This window comes from Callorhinus ursinus, unplaced genomic scaffold, assembly GCF_003265705.2.
Source record: "Callorhinus ursinus isolate GAN/ISIS: 27379988/994484 unplaced genomic scaffold, GSC_fseal_2.0 scaffold22, whole genome shotgun sequence".
Lineage (NCBI taxonomy): Eukaryota > Metazoa > Chordata > Mammalia > Carnivora > Otariidae > Callorhinus > Callorhinus ursinus.
Window position 1 is genome coordinate 23,241,189 of NW_027397084.1, and position 22,388 is coordinate 23,263,576.

The following is a 22,388-nucleotide window of genomic DNA, read 5'->3' on the forward strand; positions in this document are numbered from 1 at the left end:
TCTCAAACTTTATCATGCATAACAATTACCTTGTTAAACACAGATTTCTAGACCCTATAACTAAAATTTAGTTGGTCTTGGGTGGGGCCTAAAATGTGCATTTCTACCAAAGTCCCAGGAGATTCTGGTGCTACTGGTCCAGAGGCCATACTCTGCATACACTAGACTATATTTAATTATCTTCATTCCTTTAAGTACAATGGGTACTATCGAACTTCTTCCCAAGAAAAAGGAACCTCAAGGAAAGGTATTTTTGGAAGGACAAAGGAATAAAACAAACATTCCCTTCTAGAAGATAGATCCAGGCAATAATACTTCAAGTGTGTGGCATGAGAAAGGTACAGTACTTTGTATCGTAAACATATAATTTTTCTCAGAAATGCCATTCTAATATCCAAAGGATACCAACAATGAGGTAGTTTTATTTAACTAGCTTTCACTATTTCAGAAAAAAAGTTAATAAACCAATTTAAGGGTCCACTAAAAATAAACCCAAGTTATATATCTGTCTACTTGGTGAATATTTCAGTGGAGTAAGGGCTTTGCCTCTGCTTTGCCTATTGACCAAAACAATATAAGAATAATTTTGGTCAGAGAAACAAACACCAGGATAGAAACCCAGCAGCTAACTAATTATCTCATCTGGAAAAAAAAATGTAATTATAAAGCATATGAATACATACCTTTTGTTTTAAAAAAAGTAAAACGTGAAAGCTTCCCTTCATACTATCCCAGAGTACCACTGCCCTTTCCTACTGTTACCTCCATTAAGCAATACAACATCCTTCTAGACCCCCTGGGGGTCTATGAATATTTCATATTTTGTCTTTTATAAATTTCCACCTAAACTTATGAAAAACTGTCATCTCTACAATATTCAGTCTTCCCAATCAGGAACTGATGAAGTTCTCAATATATTTCAGTCTTCTATTATGTATTGCAATAAATTTTATTTAATTTCTACCAGGACAATTCTGACATTTCTTATTATTTTATAGTCTGCAGCTATTGTGAATGAGACCATTTTTTACTCCATCTTCCAACTGTTTAATGATTTCTATATGTTTGTATCCAGGCACTTTGATGAACTCTTATTAGTTCCATTAATTTGTCGATCATTCTTTCAGATTTTCTTGGTAGATGATATGTGAATAATAAGTATATTTCCCTTTTCCTCTCTCTCCCTCTTATGTTTATACTTGCATTCTTTCTTATCTGACAAGGACCTCCAGGAATATGCTAATGAGCAGCAATGATACTGGCCACACTGACCTATGTGTGACTTCAATGGGAATGTTCAATTCATCATTAAGTATGACACTCATTATAGATTTCCTTTCCTAAGCACTCTCTTCTCTTCTAATCTGGTAAGGCTTTTTTTCAAAAACGTAACCACAATTGACTTTTACTAAATATTCTTTAGCAGCTATTAAAATGCTTATATTTCTCATTAAAATGTTAATATCCCTATTACATTAAACTCAATACATTAAACTACTTTAGTAGATTTTCTAATGTATCATCCTTGAATTTCTAGGATAAACCTAATCTGATAATTATAAAATATTCTCTTATTACAACACAGGTTTGAATTGCTAATATTTTTCTTTATATTAAAACATTTGCTTCTAAGAAGTTCATGAGAGACCAGTACATATGTAGTCTTTTTTTGTATGCAATTATCATCTGATTTCTGTATCAGGATTATGCTAGTTTAATACAATTTAGAAAACTTATTTTCTAAATAATGCTTAGAAATGTTCTATAAATAGGTTTTATGTGTTCTATAAGTATTATTTATCTGTTCTAAATATTTTCTATAATATTTATCTGTTACTTGAGGTGACAGAGGAAAAAAACTTCATTGTGTTTTTAGAAGTACATTCAATTGGCAAGTGATGACATGGAATTTTTAGCTTATTCCACTAGTACATAAAACTTGAACATAAGTGATACAGTAAAATCTGATGTTACACATAAAATCAACATACCTGGGAATAAGCAAGGTCTTGATCATACCTGAGCAAAACTTTTGCTTTTACTTGTTAGAACACTGATAGAAATTCTCAAATTGTCAGTGTCTTGCATTTCACAGAGGACAAATTTTAAAACCATGGACATAGTTTGTTACAGATATGTTGCAAAAAAATTCAACTGATGTCAAATATATGGGATTGCCAATGTCTAAGTCATACCAGAAAGTAGTGCAAAGACAATGTGCTTTTATGCTTCCCAATTGCAATAAAATAACAACTCACTTTTGATTTAATCGTTTGAATGTGCTGCTCCACTTCCTCAATGTCTTCAGTGTTTTCTAAACGTTCATAAGCAGCACTTCTGGTGCCTTTTATTAGATTTAAAGGTAATGCAGACATGCCATAGGCCTAAAAGAAACAAAATTAAAATGTGTTTTAGTACTACTATTTTATACATATAATTTTGAGGGAAAAACGTCCTTTAAACTTTAAAGCAAGTGCAAGAGTAAGCAGTTGTGAAGGATTATAGTCACTGAAGAACACAGTACATGGAAATGAATCATGACATACTGCCTCATAATTCTCTTATTTCACAGTTATATAAACTGACATCTGTAATACTAACTATTCACAGAATAGATAACATGTATTTTTCAAAGGAAAGTTGCAAAATTAGTGTAAAAAGAATACCAAAGTAATAAACTGCAACTTCAGATTAATGAGGGGTTAAGATAGTGTGAATTAGTAGAAACACTTTATAAAATTATTTTCTATGGAAAAAACAATTTTATCCAACAATATATATAGTAAACCCTGACTAAATTTTTAATACATACATATTATTTAATTAGCATACCAATTATCTGTATACAGTTTATTATAAGTTTTAAGTATAATTAATCATTTTGCTAAGTATTTTAAGTATTTTCCTACAAGTATTTTCTAATGTTAATCAGCATTAAGAATAAACATATTTTATATTTTTCTATATTAGCCAGTCCCAAATGATGATTTTTAATTGTAACCATTAAAAACACTTAATGACAATTGCCACATGACCGTTATTCTAAACCATTAAATCTTTAGAAACAAAACTGACAACTATCACTTCCTGGTTGCAGCAACAGGCTCTAAAGCAGACACATTACATATTTTAAATCTTTTTTCATTTTCCTCCTGAGCACACAGCCAAACTACTTTAGCCAGTCTCCCCTGAAGTTAAGTAGGCTCATGAAATTGAGTTCAAGACAATGAATGTAGGCAGAAGTGATAAAGGCTATTTCTTAGGCTTAATCCCAAAACTTCAAAATATCCTGGGTGATCTTGCATATTGTCTCTCAAACTCTCTACAACCTAGATGTCAACTCCAAAAAAACTTTAGTGACAATTTTAATTATAGTTGACCTTTGAATAACTTGGGTTTGAACTGCAAGGGTCCACTGATACATGGATTCTTTTCTTCATAAATACAGTATAGTACTATAAATGTATTTCCCTTAAGATTTTAACAACATTGCCTTTTCTCTATTTTACTTTTATATTAGTTTTATTTATTTGACAGAGAGACACAGTGAGAGAGGGAACACAAACAGGGGGAGTGGGAGAGGGAGAAGCGGCCTTCCTGCTGAGCAGGAGCCCAATGCGGGGCTCGATCCCAGGACCCTGGGATCATGACCTGAGCTGAAGGCAGACACTTAACAACTGAGCCACCCAGGTGCCCCTTCTCTATTTTAAGAATACAGTATACAACACATATGATATATAAAATATGTGTTGATTGACTGTTTAGGCTATCAGTAAGGCTTCTGGTCAACAATATCCTATTAATAGTTAAGTTTGGGGGGAGTCAAAAATTATATGCAGATTTTCACACATGCAGGGGGATCAGCACCCCTAACCCCCATGTTGTTCACACATGCACATCAAATCTTTATCCATTCAGTGATGGACACATAGGTTGCTTCCATATCTTGTCTATTGTAAATAATGTTGCAATGAACACACAGGTGTTCATTCGAATTACTGTTTTCGTTTTCTTCAGATAAATACCCAACAGCAGAAGTGCTGGATCATATGGTATTTCTATTTTTAATGTTTTGAGGAACCTCTATACTATTTTCTATAGTGGCTACACCAATTTGCATTCCCACCAACAGTGCATGACGGTTCTCTTCTCTGTATCTTCACTAAATGTGTTATTTCTTGTCTTTTTGATATTAGCCATTCCAACAGGGGTAGTATCTCATTGTGGTTTTGATTTGCATTTCCCTGATAATTAGTGATGTTGCATCTTTTCACGTGCCTGTTGGCCATTTGTATGTCTTCTTGGAAAAATGTCTGTTCAGGCCCCATTTTTAAACAGGTTGGGTTTTTTCTTTTTTGTTTTGTTTTTATTACTGAGTTGTACGAGTTCTTTATATATTTTGGGTATCAACCCCTTACTGGATATATCATTTGCAAGTATCTTCTTCCATTCAGTAAGTTGCCTTTTCCTTTTGATGAGTTCCTTCACTGTGTATAGTCCCATTTATTTATTTTTGCTCGTTGCCCTTGCCTAAAGAGACATACCCAAAAAAATATTGCCCTAAGAGCAATGTCAAAAAGCTTACTACCTATATTTTCTTCAAGGAGATTTATGGTTTCAGGTCTTATATTCAAGTCCTTAATCCATTTAGAGCTTATTTTTTTTTTTTAAAGATTTTATTTATTTATTTGACAGAGAGAGACACAGAGAGAGCAGGAACACAAGCAGGGGGAGTGGGGGAGGGAGAAGCAGGCTTCCCGCTGAGCAGGGAGCCCGATGCGGGGCTCGATCCCAGGACCCTGGGATCATGACCTGGGCCGAAGGCAGACGCTTAACGACTGAGCCACCCAGGCGCCCCTAGAGCTTATTTTTGTATATGGTATAACAAAGTGGCTCAATTTCATTTTTTCTCTTGTAGTTGTCCAGTTTTCACAACACCAGTATTTAAAAAGGCTGCCTTTTCCCCATCATCTGCTTTTGCCTCCATTCATGTAGATTAATTGACCACATAAATGTGGGCTTATTTCTGGGATTTCTATTCTATTCTGTTGATCCAGGTGTCTGTTTTTGTGGTACCATACTATTTTCATTACTATAGCTTTATAGTATAATTTGAAATCAGGGAGCATGAGTCCTCCAACTTTGTTCTTCTTTCTCAAGGTTGCTTTGGCTTTTTGGGGCCCATAAATATTTTAGGATTATTTGTTCTGGCTCTGTGAAAAATGTCATTGGCATTTTGAGAGGGATTACACTGATTCTGTAGATTACTTTGGGTAGTATGAACATTTTAACAGTATTAATTCTTCCAATCTATGAGCATGGTGTATCTTTCCATTTTGAGGGTGGCCTTCAATTTCTTTCCTCAAGGTCTTATGGTTTTCAGGGTATAGATCTTTCACATCCTTGGTTAAATTTATTCCTAGGTATTCTGTCCTTTTTGATACAATTATAGATGGGATTGTTAATCTCTATGCTACTTATTATTAGTGTATAGAAATATAATGGATTTCTGTATATTAATTTTGTATCCTGCAACTTCACTGAATTCATTTAGTAGTTCCAATAGTTTTTTGATGGTCTTTAGGGTTTTCTCCATATAGTATCATGTCATCGACAAACAGTGAAAGTTTTACTTTTTTTCAATTTGGATGCCTTTTATTTCTTTTCCATGCCTACCAGCAGTCACTAAGCCTTCCAATATTATGTTGAATTAAGATGGCGAGAGTGTGCATTCTTGCCTTGTTCTTAATCTTAGAGGAAAAACTTTCAGCTTTTTACCATTGAATATGATGTCAGCTGTGGGTCTGTCATGAATGGCCTTCATTACTGTGGGTCTGTCATATACAGCCTTCACTATGTTAAGGAATGTTCCGTCTATACCCATTTTGTTGAGTGTTTATCATAAACAGATACTGAATTAAGTCAATGCTTTTTCTGCATCTACTGAAATGATATGATTTTTACACTTTGTTCTGTTAATGAGGTGTACTACACTGATTGATTTGCAAATGTTAAACCATCCTTACATCCCTGAAATAAATCTCATTTGGTGATGGTGTATGATCCTTTTCATGTATTGCCGACTTTGGTTTCTTGAGAATTTTAGCCTCTGTGTTCATCAGGGATATTGGCCTGTAGTTTTCTTTTTCCACAGTGTCTTTGTCTGGTTTTGGTAATGGGGTAATGCTGGCCTCGTAAAGTGAGTTTGGAAGTGTTCCTTCCTCTTCAATTTTGTGTAATAGTTTCAGGCAGATAGATATTAACTCTTCTTTAAATTTGTGGTAAAATTTATGTGTGAAGCCATCTCGATCTGGCCTTTTATTTCTTGAAGTTTTTGTACATGATTCAATTTCATTACTAGTAATTGGTCTATTCGGATTTTCTATTCTTCATGGTCAATCTTAGAAGACTGTGTTTCTAGAAATTTATCCAACTCTTCTAGGTTGTCTAATTTGTTGGCATATAATTGTTTACAGTATTCTCTTATGATCCTTTTTATTTCTGTGGTATCAGTTGTAATTTCATTTCAGATCTGATTTTATTTGGGCTTTTTCATTTTATTTTATTCTATTCTATTCTATTTTATTTAGTGATGAGTCTGGCTAGACGTCTATCAATTTTGTTTATCATTTCAAAGAACCAGCTCTTTGTTTCATTGATCTTCTCTGTTTTTTTATTTCCTATTTCATTTATTTCCACTCTGATCTTTAATTTCCTCCCCTCTACTAACTTTGGGCTGGTTTGTTCTTCTTTCTCTAGTTCCTTTAAATGTAGATTGTTTATGTAACATTTTTCTTGTGTCTTGAGGTAGGCTTGTATTGTTATGAACTTCCCTCTTAAACCGGCTTTTGCTGTATCCCAAAGATTTTGGAATGTTGTGTTACATTTTCATTTGTCTCAAGGTATTCTGGATTTCCTCTTTGATTTCCTTGCTGACCCACTGGTTGTTTAACATGTTGTTTAGCTTCCACATGTTAGTGTTTTTTCCAGTTTTCTTCTTGTAACTGATTTATAGTTTCATACCATTGTGGTTGTAAAAATACTTGATATGATTTCAATCTTCTTAAATTTACTGAAACTTGTTTTATGGCCTAACATACGAGCTATCCTAGACAATGTTCCATGTGTATTTGAAAAGAATGTGTATTCTGCTGTTTTAGGATGGAATGTTCTATATGTATCAAGCCCATGTGGTCTAATACGTCATTTAAGGTCAATGTTTCCTTACTGATTTTCTGTCTGGATGGCCAATTCACTGATCCAAGAGGGTATTAAAATCCACTACTATTACTGTATTTCTCCTTTTACTTCTATTAATATATCTACCTTATATATTTAGGTACTCCAAATTGGGTGCATAAACATTTAAAATGTTATATTCTCTTTATGTGGAAAACTCAAAACACTTCACCCCAAAACTGCTAGAACTCATACATGAACTCAGTAAAGTGGCAGGATATAAAAATCAATGCACAGAAATCAGTTGCATTTCTATATACCAACAACAAGACAGAAGAGAGACAAATTAAGGAGTCGATCCCATTTACAATTGCACCCAAAACCATAAGATACCTAGGAACAAATCTAACCAAAGAGGCAGAGAATCTGTACTTAAAAAACTATAGAATACTCATGAAAGAAATTGAGGAAGACACAAAGAAATGGAAAAACATTCCATGCTCATGGATTAGAAGAACAAGTATTGTGAAAATGTCTATGCTACCTAGAGCAATCTACACATTTAATGCAATCCCTACCAAAATACCATCAACTTTGTATGGAACCAAAGACCCCGAATAGCCAGAGGAATGTTGAAAAAGAAAAGCAAAGCCAGTGGCATCACAATTCCAGACTTCAAGCTCTAAAAAACAGACACATAGATCAATGGAACAGAACAGAGTGCCCAGAAATGGACCCTCAACTCTATGGTCAACTCATCTTCGACAAAGCAGGAAAGAATGTCCAATGGAAAAAAGACAGTGTCTTTAACAAATGGTGTTGGGAAAATTGGACAGCCACATGCAGAAGAATGAAACTGGACCATTTCCTTACACCACACACAAAAACAGACTCAAAATGGATGAAAGACCTAAATGTGAGACAGGAATCCAACAAAATCTAGAGAAGAACACGGGCAGCAACCTCTTCGACCTCAGCCGCAGCAACTTCTTCCTAGAAACATCGCCAAAGGCAAGGGAAGCAAGGGCAAAAATGAACTATTGGGACTTCATCAACACAAAAAGCCTTTGCATAGCAAAGGAAATAGTCAACAAAACCAACAGACAACTGACAGAATGGGAGAAGATATTTGCAACTGACATATCAAATAAAGGGCTAGTATCCAAAATCTATAAAGAACTTATCAAATTCAACACCCAAAGAACAAATATCCAATCAAGAAATGGGCAGAAGACATGAATAGACATTTTTCCAAAGAAGACATCCAAATGGCCAACAGACACATGAAAAAGTGCTCAATATCACTTGGCATCAGGGAAATCCAAATCAAAACCTCAATGAGATACCACCTCACACCAGTCAGAATGACTAAAATTAACAAGTCAGGAAATGACAAATGTTGGTGAGGATGTGGAGAAAGGGGAACCCTCCTACACCGTTGGTGGGAATGTAAGCTGGTGCAGCCATTCTGGAAAAAAGTATGGAAGTTCCTCAAAAAGTTGAAAATAGAGCTACCCTACAACCCAGCAAATGCACTACTAGGTATTTACCCCAAAGATACAAATGTAGTGATCTGAAGACGCACACGAACCCCAATGTTTATAGCAGCAATGTTCACAACAGCCAAACTGTGGAAAGAGCCTAGATGTCCATCAACAGATGAATGGATAAAGATGTGGTGTATATATACATATACATATATATATATGTACAATGGAATATTACGCAGGCCTTAAAAAAATGAAATCTTGCCATTTGCAATGAAGTGGATGGAACTAGAGAGTATTATGCTAAGCGAAATAAGTCAATCAGAGAAAGACAAGTATCATATGATCTCACTGATATGAGAAGTTGAGAAACAAGACAGGATCATTGGGGAAGGCAGGGAAAAATGAAACAAGACAAAACCAGAGAGGGAGACAAACCATAAGAGACTCCTAATCTCAGGAAACAAACAAGCTGGAGTGGAAGGGGATGGGAGGGATGGGGTGGCTGAGTAATGGACATTGGGGAGGGTATGCACTATGGTGATCGCTGTGAATTGTGTAAGACTGATGAATCACAGACCTGTACCCATGAAACAATAATACATTGTATGATACTAAAAAAAATTTTTTTAAATGTTATATCCTCGTTAGATTGAGATCTTTATCAATATTAATGCCCTTCTTTTTCTTATCATCTTGGTTTTTTTTAAAGTCTACTTTGTCTGATAGAAATATTATTACCCCAGCTTTCTTTCCATTTCCATGGTGTATCTTTTTTCCATCCCTTCATTTTCAGTCTATGTGGGTCGTTACATTTGAAGTCTCTTACTAGCAGCATGTAGAAGGATTTTTTTTTTTTAAATCCATTCAGTCACCCTACATCTTCTGATTGGAGAATTTAGTCCATTTACATTTGAAGTTAATTATTGAGGGGCACCTGGGTGGCTCAGTCGGTTAAGCATCTGCCCTCAGCTCAGGTCATTATCTCAGGGTCCTGGGACTGAGCCCCACATCGGGCTCCCTGCTCAGCAGAGAGCCTGTTTCTCCCTCTGTCTCTGCCCCTTGCCCCTGCTCTCGCTCTCTCTCACTCTATCTCAAATAAATAAACAAATCTTTAAAAAATAAAAAAATAATTATTGACAGTTATGTATTATTTTGTTAGTTGTTTTCTGGTTGTTTTTGTAGTTTCTCTTTGTTCCTTTCTTCTCTTTCTCTCTTCCCTGTGATTTGATTTATTTTCTTCAGTGTTATGTTTAGTTTCCTTTCTCTTTTCCTTTTGTGTATTTACTATAAGTTTTTTCTTTGTGGTTACTGTAAGGGTCATATATAACATCTCATGTATATAACAATCTCTTTTAAGTTGATAGTAAGTTAATTTGGAACACATCCCAAAGCTTTATATTTTACTTCCCCTACCCACATTTTATATTTTTGATGACACATTTTACATCTTATTTTATGCATCCCTTCACTAATTATATATATATATTAGAAAGAGAAGAGAGCATGCACGAGCACATGTTTAGGGGGAGGGGTAGAGGGAGAAGGAGTGAGAGAATCTCAAGCCTATGCCCCAAGGAGCATGGAGCCCAACACAGGGCTCAATCTTATGACCCTGAGATCATGACATGATCTGAAATCAAGAGTCAGACACTTAACCAACTGAGCCACCCAGGCGCCTCACTAATTACTGTATTTTTAATTTTACTGTTCTTGTCTTTAACCCTTCATACTTTAGTGGTGATGAACTCCCTCAGCTTTTTTCTATATGGGAAACTGTTACCTCTCTTTCAATTCCAAATGATAATCTTGCCAGGTAGAAAATTCTTGGGTGACAGTTTTTCCCTTTCAGCACTTTAAATATGTTATGCCACTAAATAAATTAGTTAGTTATGTCACTCCCCTGTCTGGCCTGTAAAGTTTCTACTGAAAAATCTGCTGATGGCCTTATGGGGTTTCCTTTGTATGTAATGTTACTTTCCTCTTGCTGTTTTTAAGATCCTCTCTTTATGCTTAACTTTTACCAATTTAACTACAATTTGTCTGAGATTGTTTCTTGTTGAGTTCATCTTGTTTGGAACTCCCGGGGCTTCCAGACCTGGATGTGTTTCCTTCTCCAGATTATGGAAGTTTTCAGCCATTATTTCTTCAAATAATTTTTCTGGCCCTTTCTCTGTCTCATCTCCTCTGGGAACTTTTATAATGCAAATTTATCCCACTTGATGTAGTTCCTGAAGTCCCTTAAGTTGTCCTCCCTTCTTTTAATTCTTTTCATTTTGCTGCTCTGTCTGGGTGTTTTCCATTGCTTTGTCTTCAAGCTTTGCCTTCATGCTCCCGTTTTATCCTTTCTGCTACTGAACACTCTACTGTATTTTTCAGTTCAGTTATAACTTCTAATTGATACTTTCTTACATTTTCTGCAGCTTTGCTAAAGTTCTTGTGTTCATCCATTCTCCTGCCAACATTGCTAAGTAACTTTATGACCATTACTTGAATTCTTTATCAGGTAGGTCACTATCTCCCTTTCATTAAAGTTTTTTTTTTAATGGAGATTTGCCTTATTCTTTGGTTTGGAACATATTCTTTGATCTCATTCTGCCTCTCTGTTTGTCTTTATGTATTAGGTGAAACTGCTATCTCCCTCAGTCTTGAAGGGGTGGTCTTGTCTAACAGCTGGTTCACATGGGCCTTTAGAGCAATCTACCCTGGCCATCAGAGTCAGACACTTCATACGGGCAACCACTCGATGGGCTGCATGTGCCCACCAGGTGTGAAAGAGCCAGCACTGCTGTTTAGGAGATCAGGGCTCAGGCACTCACTCTGCCCAGTTGTGGCTCAGACACTGTGCAGGGAGAGTGGGGTTCCAGCTGCTTGCCCATCACAGTTGTAGCTCAGTCTCTATGCTGATTAGGTGGGGCTTAGGGTGTCCCTGGAAGCTAATTACAGCTTAGCTGCTGCTAAGGGAGAACAGGAGTCAGGTGTTTACCAGCCCAGTTGCAGCCCATATGCTGCACAGGAAAGGTGGGACTTAGGTCACTGGACCAACTAGGTTGTAGCTTGGGTGCTGCACAGTGAAGGTAGGGCTCAGTGCACTCTCCCCGCCCAGTTACAACTTGGTTCTCTGCATAGGTTGGGCAGGACTCAGGGCTCCCACTTGGACCAACTGCAGCTTTACTGCTACATGGGGGAAGTAGGGATCATGGTGCTCATCTGGCCCACTGGCAGCCCAATCACTGAGTGAGGAGAACAGGGCTCAGGACACTAGCCTGGCCCTTTGTAGCTGGAGTGCTGTGTGGTGTGAGGTGCTTGCCAGCCAGGTTAAGGGTTAAGTGGGCAAAATATGCCCTCTAGTGCTTGCATGCTAGAGGAAGAGCACTAGAAATGGCACTCATCTGCTCTGTCACCAGCAAGTTAGAATGAGATTCCAAAAATGGACTCCACCAATGCTTCCATCACCAGATAGTGTCTATGGGTCCCTGCCTTTGCCACAGCCTCCTTAAAATTAGTAAGTGGTTCTCCCTCATTTACAGTGTAGGCACTGTTTCTTCTAGTAATTCCATGATTTTTTAAAACAATGAAAAAAAGTAACATAATACTTGAAGACTCTGATGAATAGGCAGTATTACATAATGATTATTTACCAATTATCCACATTCACATATAATTTTAACACACCTATGTTGTGTCAAACCAAATTCCAAGGCAAAAATATTTTGCTAAACACAGTTTATGCCCACATAAATTCCCTGTCCTCCCAAAGACCTCCAAACAAGCTTATTTTACCCCAAAGCTTGTTTAGATGGATTTGATCCCTAAGTAGAGAACCTCAGTATTCAATATTATTTCCCAAGGAATCTGTTGCTCTAGTCATTATCAACAATGTGGCCCTTATTTAGAGTCTACAGTTGAATACAAGGTCATCTAAATTCTCCTTCCTGGTCTGCTGGTCTCACTTTGTATAAATCTATCTTCTACACTGTTTCCAAAGTAATCTCTAGGATCCACGTCAGATTATGTCACTCCCATAATTAACATCCATTAAGATCTCCAGGACTAATTAGAATAGTTTTCAAAGTGCTTTGAGAGGATATCCTAGGATTCAGGGTGGATGCCTTTAAGGCCACTACAGGAGATAGGAAGACAAGTAGCCACACAGAGACCTGCTACTACTTCAACCAGAGCAATTCTATGTTGTACATCTAACTTTTTTGTATATCAGAATTTCATGTAAGATTGTTCAAAAAAGTTTTGTTACTTTTCAATGAAAGGTAGAATTACTGTTATGAACAGACTGCAATTATCTAATCCAGGCATACAAAACCCTTCAAAATCTGATCCCTACCAACCTCATCTCATGCCTCACACCTCTGAATTTTCACTGTTCTTAAAACACTGGTTTTATACTACTTCTGGCTTTGTCCAGTTTCCATACTTTAGTACATGTAGTGCCTTCAACTAGAATGCCTAACTTCTTAACACTATTTCTTCAGCAAATTTCAGTGCCCTTCACATCTCATACACCATGTCTGAGAAATATGCCTTGACTTGTAAATGTGCCTTGCTTTTAACTCAATTATAGTACAAAACTCTGTACGTTAACATTATTGGTCTTCACATTTGTTTCACTATATCTGCCAAACTTGGCTAATCAGAATCACTCAGAAAATTCTTAAAAACACAGATTTCTTAGCCAGACTAGTAACAAGTGCAGTAGACTATTTGGTATGTAAAAACCAAGTCTCAATTATTTTTTTCTCCTAATAATATTTAACAATTGTTTTAAAAAAGAAATCTAAATTCACATGAACTTATTTCCTTACATGGAATTTAAATATTTATTAGAAGAGCTGAAGTAAATTCCTAAAGAGCTTAATATAAAAATCTTAGAAAATAAAGACGTGTTCTTGGTAACACCTTGTGGTAACATGGGACCAGAACACAATATCTTCTTGTGAATTTTTAAGTCTGAAAAGAATAGTAAAAGAAAGTTGTCATTGTTTTGGATTAGCTAGCTTTTAGCTTTTTTTTGGATTGCATGTTTAAGTTTTAATGATTATCAGGAAATTTAACTGTAATATTTAGATTATGATAAAGCTGATATAAGACATTACATAAGACATTTAATCATTACAACTTTAGGTCTTTAAATAATAAACTTTTGAATTTAGCCTCAGACTTCTTTGAAAAAAAAAGTATAAAAAAGCTATCTTTTTCAGAAACAAAGCTTTTATTGCTTACTACTGCCCTCTAGTGAATTATCAGAAAATCAACAAGGCTAAAGAGATTATATCCTTTAAAATGCTTGGTCATAATTGCCTCCAATTTTATTTGTTCAAGTTCCAAAAATAAATCACCATATGTATTAAAACCTAAAATGTTTGAAAGAATACATACAAACTACATTTTTTTTTAAGGATAATTTTTTTTAATTTATTTATTTATTTGTAGAGAGAGAGAGCACAAGCAGAGGGAGCGGCAGGCAGAGGGAGAAGCAGGCTCCCCACTGAGCAGGGAGCCCGATGGAGGTGGGGCTCCATCCCACCACCCTGGGATCATGACCTGAGCCCAAGGCAGATGCTTAACCGATTGAGCCACCCAGGCGCCCCAATACTTCTAATACCTTCTTACATTGCCCAGTTTAGAACAGCACCCTATGCATCTCTCTGATATCTAGAATAAAAATTTCCAACCTGTGATCCCTGGATTACTGTAAAGGTGCAATACCAAGCACTACTTGTAGACTGCATAAATGGTTGGCATATATTTGTAACACCTATTATTCAAGGACATGTATGAGCTTATGACTAATGAAACAATTCATTAAACACATAATTAAGATTTCTCCTTTAAATATTCATTGAATCCAAGACATATATTTTCTCACATTTAACATTAGTGAAATTTGGATGCATCTTATAATCATCGACTACACAGAAGTCATGACATAGCTGTCATTACCTGCATGGTCACAAATTTGGTCACAGCTGGTTACATTACAGTTAGTCCTCTATTTGAGTTACATGCATTCTTGCTACCACTATTGAGTTTAATTGCACTTACAATGTCTTTAAGATAGTACTGTGATTTGACATTGAAACAAAAAGTTAATGTGTAAGGGGAAAGAAAGGAGCAAATAGTGAAGCAAGTATTTATTGACAAGGAGCAGGGGCACCTGGGTGGCTTTGTCAGTTAAGCATTTGACTTGGTTTCGGCTCAGGTCATGAAACCAAGGACGCACGGGGCTCCGCACTCAGCATGGAGTCTGCTTGAGATTCTCTCTCCCTTTGTCCCTCCCACGTGTGCCTGCTCTTGCTCTTGCTCTCAAAATAAATACATAAAATTAAAAAAAAAGAGCATAATTCCGCATTTTCTTACAAAGCAACAACCAAGTGCTTTATGAGCTTAAAGGAACATACCCAAAGTAAAAGCCATTCTCCATTTGCCCTTCACATGGCAAGACAAGAAACAACAAAAACAGCTTATAGTTAACAATGGGTATGTTAGCAGCTTCAAAGAAAATTCCAGAGACAAGAGTGGAGGACTTAGTAAAAGCTGCATCATCAATTCTCTTGACAGCATAAAAGACAGTCTTGTATTTAAAAAAGTGATTCAGAAGACTCAGATTCCAAATGTGAAGTTTTAAGGAACACCTTTCCAATTTATTTCACTTATATTCTCCTTATTGTATATGAAGAATGATATGGTTTTTTAAAAGTATTTATGTAAGTCAAAAAATAAAAAAAAAGAAGTATTTATATAAGTCTAAAAAACTCACACTAAACATAAAACAAAAATTAGAAATGATAAGAAAGCATAGGCAGGTACATCTTACAATCAGTGACATAGATTCAGTGAAACACAGTATCACATGGAAGGCTGAAAAATTTGACTTTTAAAGAGCATATCTCTCTTCAAAGATTACCAAAAGTCAATGCTCTATTTCTATTTCTGAATCCTTAATTTATCACTTTAATTTTCTTTAATCTATTACTTTATATTTTATATTAAATGTATCTAGATTAGCATGTTATGTGTGTGTATATAAGTGTGTGTGCATATTATATATATGTATATACGTATGACATGGTAAAGTTTTTACTGATATGTATATATAATAAAAAGTTCAGTAGTCACTGTTTCTATAGGCACTTCATCGGTCCATAGGATACATTTTGTATGAAAGTATCATTATTCAACATTTCCCCACTTGGTGGCACCAAAAAATTAAAATATCTACATAGTGTGTCTAGAGGTTTCATTTTTTGAATTTAAAAGTAGCAGCATTCCCTTTCAATTTAAGATGAAAACAATAGGCAAGGTGTATGTTGTTTGACATTCTTCTAATATTGAATAGTGCCTAATTATTGGGTTACCCCTTAAGACATGGTAGAGTAGATATGATCTTGGTAAAATTTAAATAATCAACTAGTTTCTAAACTAAACAATAATGGGTAGCTAAGAAAATCACATTCTACTAACACATTATAAAAACTTTTCTGGTCTCGAGGGCGCCTGGGTGGCTCAATCCTTAAGCGTCTGCCTTCGGCTCAGGTTATGATGGGATCGAGCCCTGCATCGGGCTCCCTGCTTGGCAGGAAGCCTGCTTCTCCCTCTCCCACGCCCCCTGTTTGTGTTCCCTCTCTCACTGTGTCTCTCTCTGTCAAATAAATAAATAAAATCTTAAAACAACAACAACAAAAAAAGCAAAAAAACTTTTCTGGTCTCAATACTAACAGTTACAGAGTCTATAGTAGACATGACTTTACATTTAATAATTAGTTCTTTGCACTCAGGGTCAAAGTACTCTAAATATTAACTTCCCACTTTGGGAGCTTTAATTAAAATTAATCTCTTGGGGCACCTGGGTGGCTCCGTTGGTTAAGCATTTGACTCCTGATTTCAGCTCAGGTCATGATCTCAGGGTCATGAGATTGAGCCTCATTTAGGCTTACCACTGAGGGTGAAGCCTGCTTAAGATACTCTGTCTCCCTTTCCCCCGCTCCTTCCCCTGCTTGCACATGTCCTCTTTCTCTCTCTCAAAAAAATAAAATAAAATAAATCTCTTCTACATCCCATGAATATATACGGTACCCTCTTTCCATGTTCTACCATGTGAAAAGCTCAATTCTCAAGCTTTTCCGTAACAAGTTAGGACAAAATTTTATATCTGCAAGCAAATATGATAATTAGTACTATTAACCACCTCTCTATAACAAAACCACCTATCTATAAACAGTTGATTTTCAACTAGCTTTTTAATAAAGATTGAGTTTTAACGGCCCATTTTTACAGATGGGGAAGCTAGGGTTCAGATATGAGATTTTACATAAAGACTTTCACTCATGACTAGCTCTCAGGTATAAACGCCATGCTCTCCCCTTAAACAGGGTCTTCTCTATATATACTTGATAGTAAAACTGGCCAGACTGATTTGGTGGCTAAACATCCTTCCACTGAGTTCTGAGCATATTCTGTGCTATTTAAAAGTTTGTCTATCCATCCCCTCCCCCAAGTAACTACCACCCAACTTTGAATACCTCCTTTGACTTACTCATCTTTTCATAAACCACTTTTTCAATGATGTTGATACAACTGCTATTAGCATCTGGTTTACTTTCACTGCAAGATGTGGAAAGAGCTGTGAGTTATAGTTTAAACCATACTAAACTGTGAATATTCAACAATTTGAGCTACTAGTGACTATTGGGTGACCAACAAATTCCAAGACTGGGTAAATTTCTTAATTAAATCTTCATAATCTTATTAAACATTATTCCCAGTTTAGAAATTAGTAAATTTAGACAGTAAAGTAGTTCAAGGGACCCACAGACTTAAAAAGAATCTACATTTAAGACTTTCCACCAAGGATCACATTTTATTGCTTATGCTACTTAAAGAAAAAATATAACTCCTAGATAGTATGATCTTACTATACTGTTAAATTGGACCCTCTCCCCTGGGCTTAGGACTTAAGGGACCCCTCCCCACCTATTCAGTATACCTTCTATGTCTTTCAGGTTCCCAACCTAGTCCCCATCATAAAGTCCTCTGTTTATCAATGCCCTCTGCATTCTAAAATCGTAAGGTTCTTCTAAGGATCTCTTAACTAAGTCAGTTATGATTATTTTATTTGGTTTCATTATTTAAATGATTATTTAATTTTCACAGCTTGAGTTAGAGTAATATAAAATATTAGTTCAAAATATTTACTTTACAATACTATCATTCCTACAGGGAAGCTCTCTTTCGAAGAATTTAGTAATTTCACAGATTTTTCCCACTCCCACTCATCACTGCCACAGCTTACATAATTCAGAGCCACCAGAGTAATAGTGTTAAAATGTTAGATCCTATCACTTCTCCATTTAAAACCTTCCAATGGTTTCTAATCTCAATCAAAATAAAATTCAAAATCCTAACCATGATGCATAAGGCTCTATATTAACATGGCCTCTGGCTATTTCTCATCTAAACTTCAGCCTTCCTTCCCCTGTTAACCGAGCTCCAGCCACACTGGCTTTGCCTCTTTGCTACTATCTGAACACTGCATACATGTGCCTACCTCAGGATTTCTGCGCTTACTCTTCCTTCATGGCTGGCTCAGTCACTTTAGTCATCAGGTCTCTGTTCAAATGTTAGAGAAGTCACTCCTGACCTTTATAGTAGAACCAGTCTCCAGTATTGTCTATACCATTACACTGCTTTATTTTTTTCATAGCAAATACCATTTGACTATTGGAAGACAATCTTCCATGGGTCTCTCATTTCTTCACACCTTGCAAACCAGGCACAAATGCTCATTTTTTTCTATACTATCTTTTCAAGGATGTTTATATAGAAAAATAGCCTTGGAAAACAAAGATAGCATCTTCCTCTGGAGCAAAGGGCAAGCAGACTTACTGTCCATTATAAAAGCTTCAGCTTCCGTAAGTTCAAAGGTTCCTCTTCTATATGAAAGTATCATCTGGTGCACTTCACATTCCCCCATGGGAACTGGAACTGAGGAAACCAGCAAAGGAAAATGCTAATGCTAAGGCTATTGTTACTGCTGTAATACAAAGGTCTCTCCTAGACCCAGAAGTCTTGCATCTTCAGCCAACAACCAAAGAACTGTAACAGGCTAAAACGAGGGTAAAATCTTAGACCTTTCACAGTTCTTGATGTTGACCTTACATATTGGTTTCCTCTTTTTCCATTTGTTTCTCCTAACTAATCTTTTTATCAACTGTTATATACTCATTTTCCTATAGTTTTCAAAGCACTTTTACACAGTATCATTTGACCTTCAAAAAACCTCTAAGAGGCATTTTTTTACTCTCATTAAATGGGAAAGACCCTGACCCAGGAAGGTTAAAAAACACACAAAATCACCTTAACACATCAGTCACAGAATAACAATTAGAGTTCAGGTCGAACTCCTAATTTGTTGTTAATTTGTGACTGCTTCTTAAAAGAAAGAGGGGTGCCTAGGTGGCTCAGTTGGTTAAGCGTCCAACTCTTGATTTTGGCTCAGGTCATGATCTCAGGGTTGTGGGACCGAGCCCCCTGTTGGGCTCCACACCAGGCATAGAACCTGCTTAAGATTCTCTCTCTCTCTTCCCCACTCTGGTCCTCACCACCCCGCTCACATTCTCTCTCTCTCTCTCTCCAAAATAAATAAATAAATAAATTTTAAAAAGACAAATAAATAAAGATAGCACACATATATTCTGTGAGATGGAAGGATAATTACCACTAATAGTATGACAAATTCCTTATGTAGTAATCCATGAAAAAAATGGCAATAAATAAAACAGAGTATCCAAATAAGCACCTGACATATTAAAATGCATGTATTTTAGACTGCTTTTATTCTAAATGATGACCCTTGAATAATTATGTAACAAAATTAGATTCTGCTATCACACTAAAAGCCCATTTCTTTCATGTCTAAAGAAAGATATATTGGAACAATATCCAAAAATGTTTTCTTTATAACCAGTATTTCCCATTTCTGCAAGAATTAAGAATTCTGTAAACATAAACTCAATTAATCTGGAAAGGTTCTAGATAATTTAAAGCTTCCTACACCACTCTCTTTCAAGAGGTAGGTAAGAAGTATTTATTGTTGGTTTTTCCTCTATAATTTGAGCAAAAAACTCAAAAAACAGACTGTACACAAGTTTGGCAGGCTATAACTCATACCTTACTATCGCCAGAAAGACTGAAAAAAAAAAAAAAGTCTCTCAGAGTATAAGATTAGATTCTATACACTAAGGAAATATCATATTATATAAAATATCTAAATTTAAAAACTCTATATACCCAAGTAGGATGAATCTACTGCATCAGTAATAGATACTGATCTACAGTTCAGAGTTCTAATATGCTTATAAATCACTAAATCTACTATGGCATAACATATAACCATCTTCAAGGTTCACAAGTTATAAAATTTGTTTCTGAATATTAAATTTCAAAAATATAGATAAAATGATTGTGACTAAGTAGTTAAAAATTTACTCTCCTCTTCAGTAAAGAAAACTTAAGAAATGAAGAAGCAAGCACTAAAATATTAAAGAGGAAAATATAATTAATTGAATACATGACTAAGGTAAAATGAAAGTGCTTCATAAAGTAATTTCTTAATTTTAACTCCATTATCACCATTACACTTACTGTGTAAGTTATAGCTGCCAACATTCCAATCAAGGTCAGAGAACTAATAGAAAATGACAATGCAGCTAAACCATCTGCAAAGGAAGCAGAACTTTGTTAAAAATGTACACATATACTATTCAAATGTTTATATTCAAAAAATCAATATAAAGATATAAAAACTGGGTTTCTTATACATTCTTTTTTTTTTTTTTAAAGATTTTATTTATTTATTTCAGAGAGAGAGAGAATGAGAGATAGAAAGCACGAGAGGGAAGAGGGTCAGAGGGAGAAGCAGACTCCCTGCTGAGCAGGAAGCCCGATGCGGGACTCGATCCCGGGACTCCAGGATCATGACCTGAGCCGAAGGCAGTCGCTTAACCGACTGAGCCACCCAGGCACCCTCTTATACATTCTTAAGGAATAAACCCAATGTATATTACCTCATCTTTGAAGTGCCAACTCCAAGGGGAGAAAATCTCTACACCCAACATGGGGCTCAAACCCACAACCCTGAGATCAAGAGTTGTATGCTTTATTGAGCCAGCCAGGTACCCTGAGAAAAGAGTTTTTAAAGGGATCTTCACAAATTCATTTGCAAAAATCTTTCGGACTAAGATTTTCTTTCTTTCACTTCTTAAAATTAAAGTCAAAAATTGTCTAATTATTGAGCCTAAAAAGAAATATTAGATGCTCAAAAGGTGGCAAAAAAACTGTCCTAGACTTTCTGAATGGCAGTCCTTGAGAAATAACATTACATAGGAAAGCCACTGACATTGACTAATTCTCTCCCCTCTGCCCGCAATCCTGATATTCTTAGTTTCTTTCTTAATTTTCAAATAAGTTTTCAGCATATAGCCTAAAATTAAATCTTAAAGAGTTTATTTCATTCTTTAATTTGAAAGGAGCTAGACTGCCCATCTGGCAGGAAAAAAACAAAACCAAATAAAAAGCAAACACAAACAAAAAATAAATTCAAACAAAGTACTAACACAGGAAGAATATTATGTTAACAAGTCAGACATAGTAAATTATTTAAGGGAAGGCCAATAATTCAGAGGCAAGAGTGACACTATTAAATAATTATACTAGATTATACAATGAAACACCCAAGCAAATTTGAATATTCATAAATGGGAGTAATACTAATTTTTTCAGTTTTAATACAGGTCCTATTGAACCTGTTTTGATCTAGTTAAAATGCAGGTCCTGTGGAACCAAATGTAATTTTAATTTAATGTATATTAATCTTGCATGAATAACAATAAAATCAGAATCGTTTGTCTTCTTAAAACTCATGTCTCAGTTTTATATAACACCTCAAGAAAGCATATTAAACAAATTCATAAGCTACTATGCAAGCCTAATTTTTAAGCCTTCATTTTATAAAACTAAAATATTAGATTTTATTAAATCAAAGACATTCTGATGCTATTACCTTCTTGATCTTACTAGAATTATCAACAGAAATTGTTCATAAAACTAGGAGAGGTGTGCCTGGGTGGCTCAGTCAGTTAAGCATATGCCTTCGGCTCAGGTCATGATCTCAGGGTTCTGGGATGGAGCCCCGTGGTGGGCTTCCTGCTGGGCACAGAGTCTGGCTCTCTCTCTCTCCCTCCTCCGGCCCCTCCCCCTGGCTTCTGCACTCTCTCTCTAATAAATAAAATCTTTAAAAAAAAAAAACCCAAAACTAGGAGAGATCTGGTATTTAGCTGATAGCAATTTTAAGGTACTATCACTTATAAAACACATCCCAATATCAGAAATATAAAAATGTGGGGAAAAATGTACCCTACAATTGATAAAATGGAGTATTATATTAACATATTTGGCCAATCAAAAAAGTTAATATTACTAATACCATTAAGCAAAATGTACTCTAGGATGTGGTGTTTAAGATTTTAGATAAAAGAAATAATGTTAAGACTAAAGAGCATGAGATTACAGAAATTACACTACTACTACCTATATAATTACTGATTCAAGTTATACCAATACTCAAAGACTAGTGTATAACTTAATGTTTAAGGCAGAGGAGTAGTTACTCAAGAGACCTGAAGGAGTTAACTATGAGAAAAGAAGCAA

General features: G+C 35.6%; 1 protein-coding gene across 1 annotated transcript in view; it reads right to left on the bottom strand.

Moving 5' to 3' along the window:
* LMBRD1 (LMBR1 domain containing 1) overlaps window positions 1-22,388 on the bottom strand; it is a 126,531-nt gene that overhangs the window by 62,889 nt on the left and 41,254 nt on the right. The window contains exons 7-8 of the mRNA XM_025890619.2: window positions 20,325-20,398; window positions 2,259-2,384 (exon numbers count right to left, since the gene is read on the bottom strand). Of these exons, the coding sequence (XP_025746404.1) occupies window positions 2,259-2,384; window positions 20,325-20,398 (200 nt within the window). The remainder of the gene's footprint in view (window positions 1-2,258; window positions 2,385-20,324; window positions 20,399-22,388) is intronic.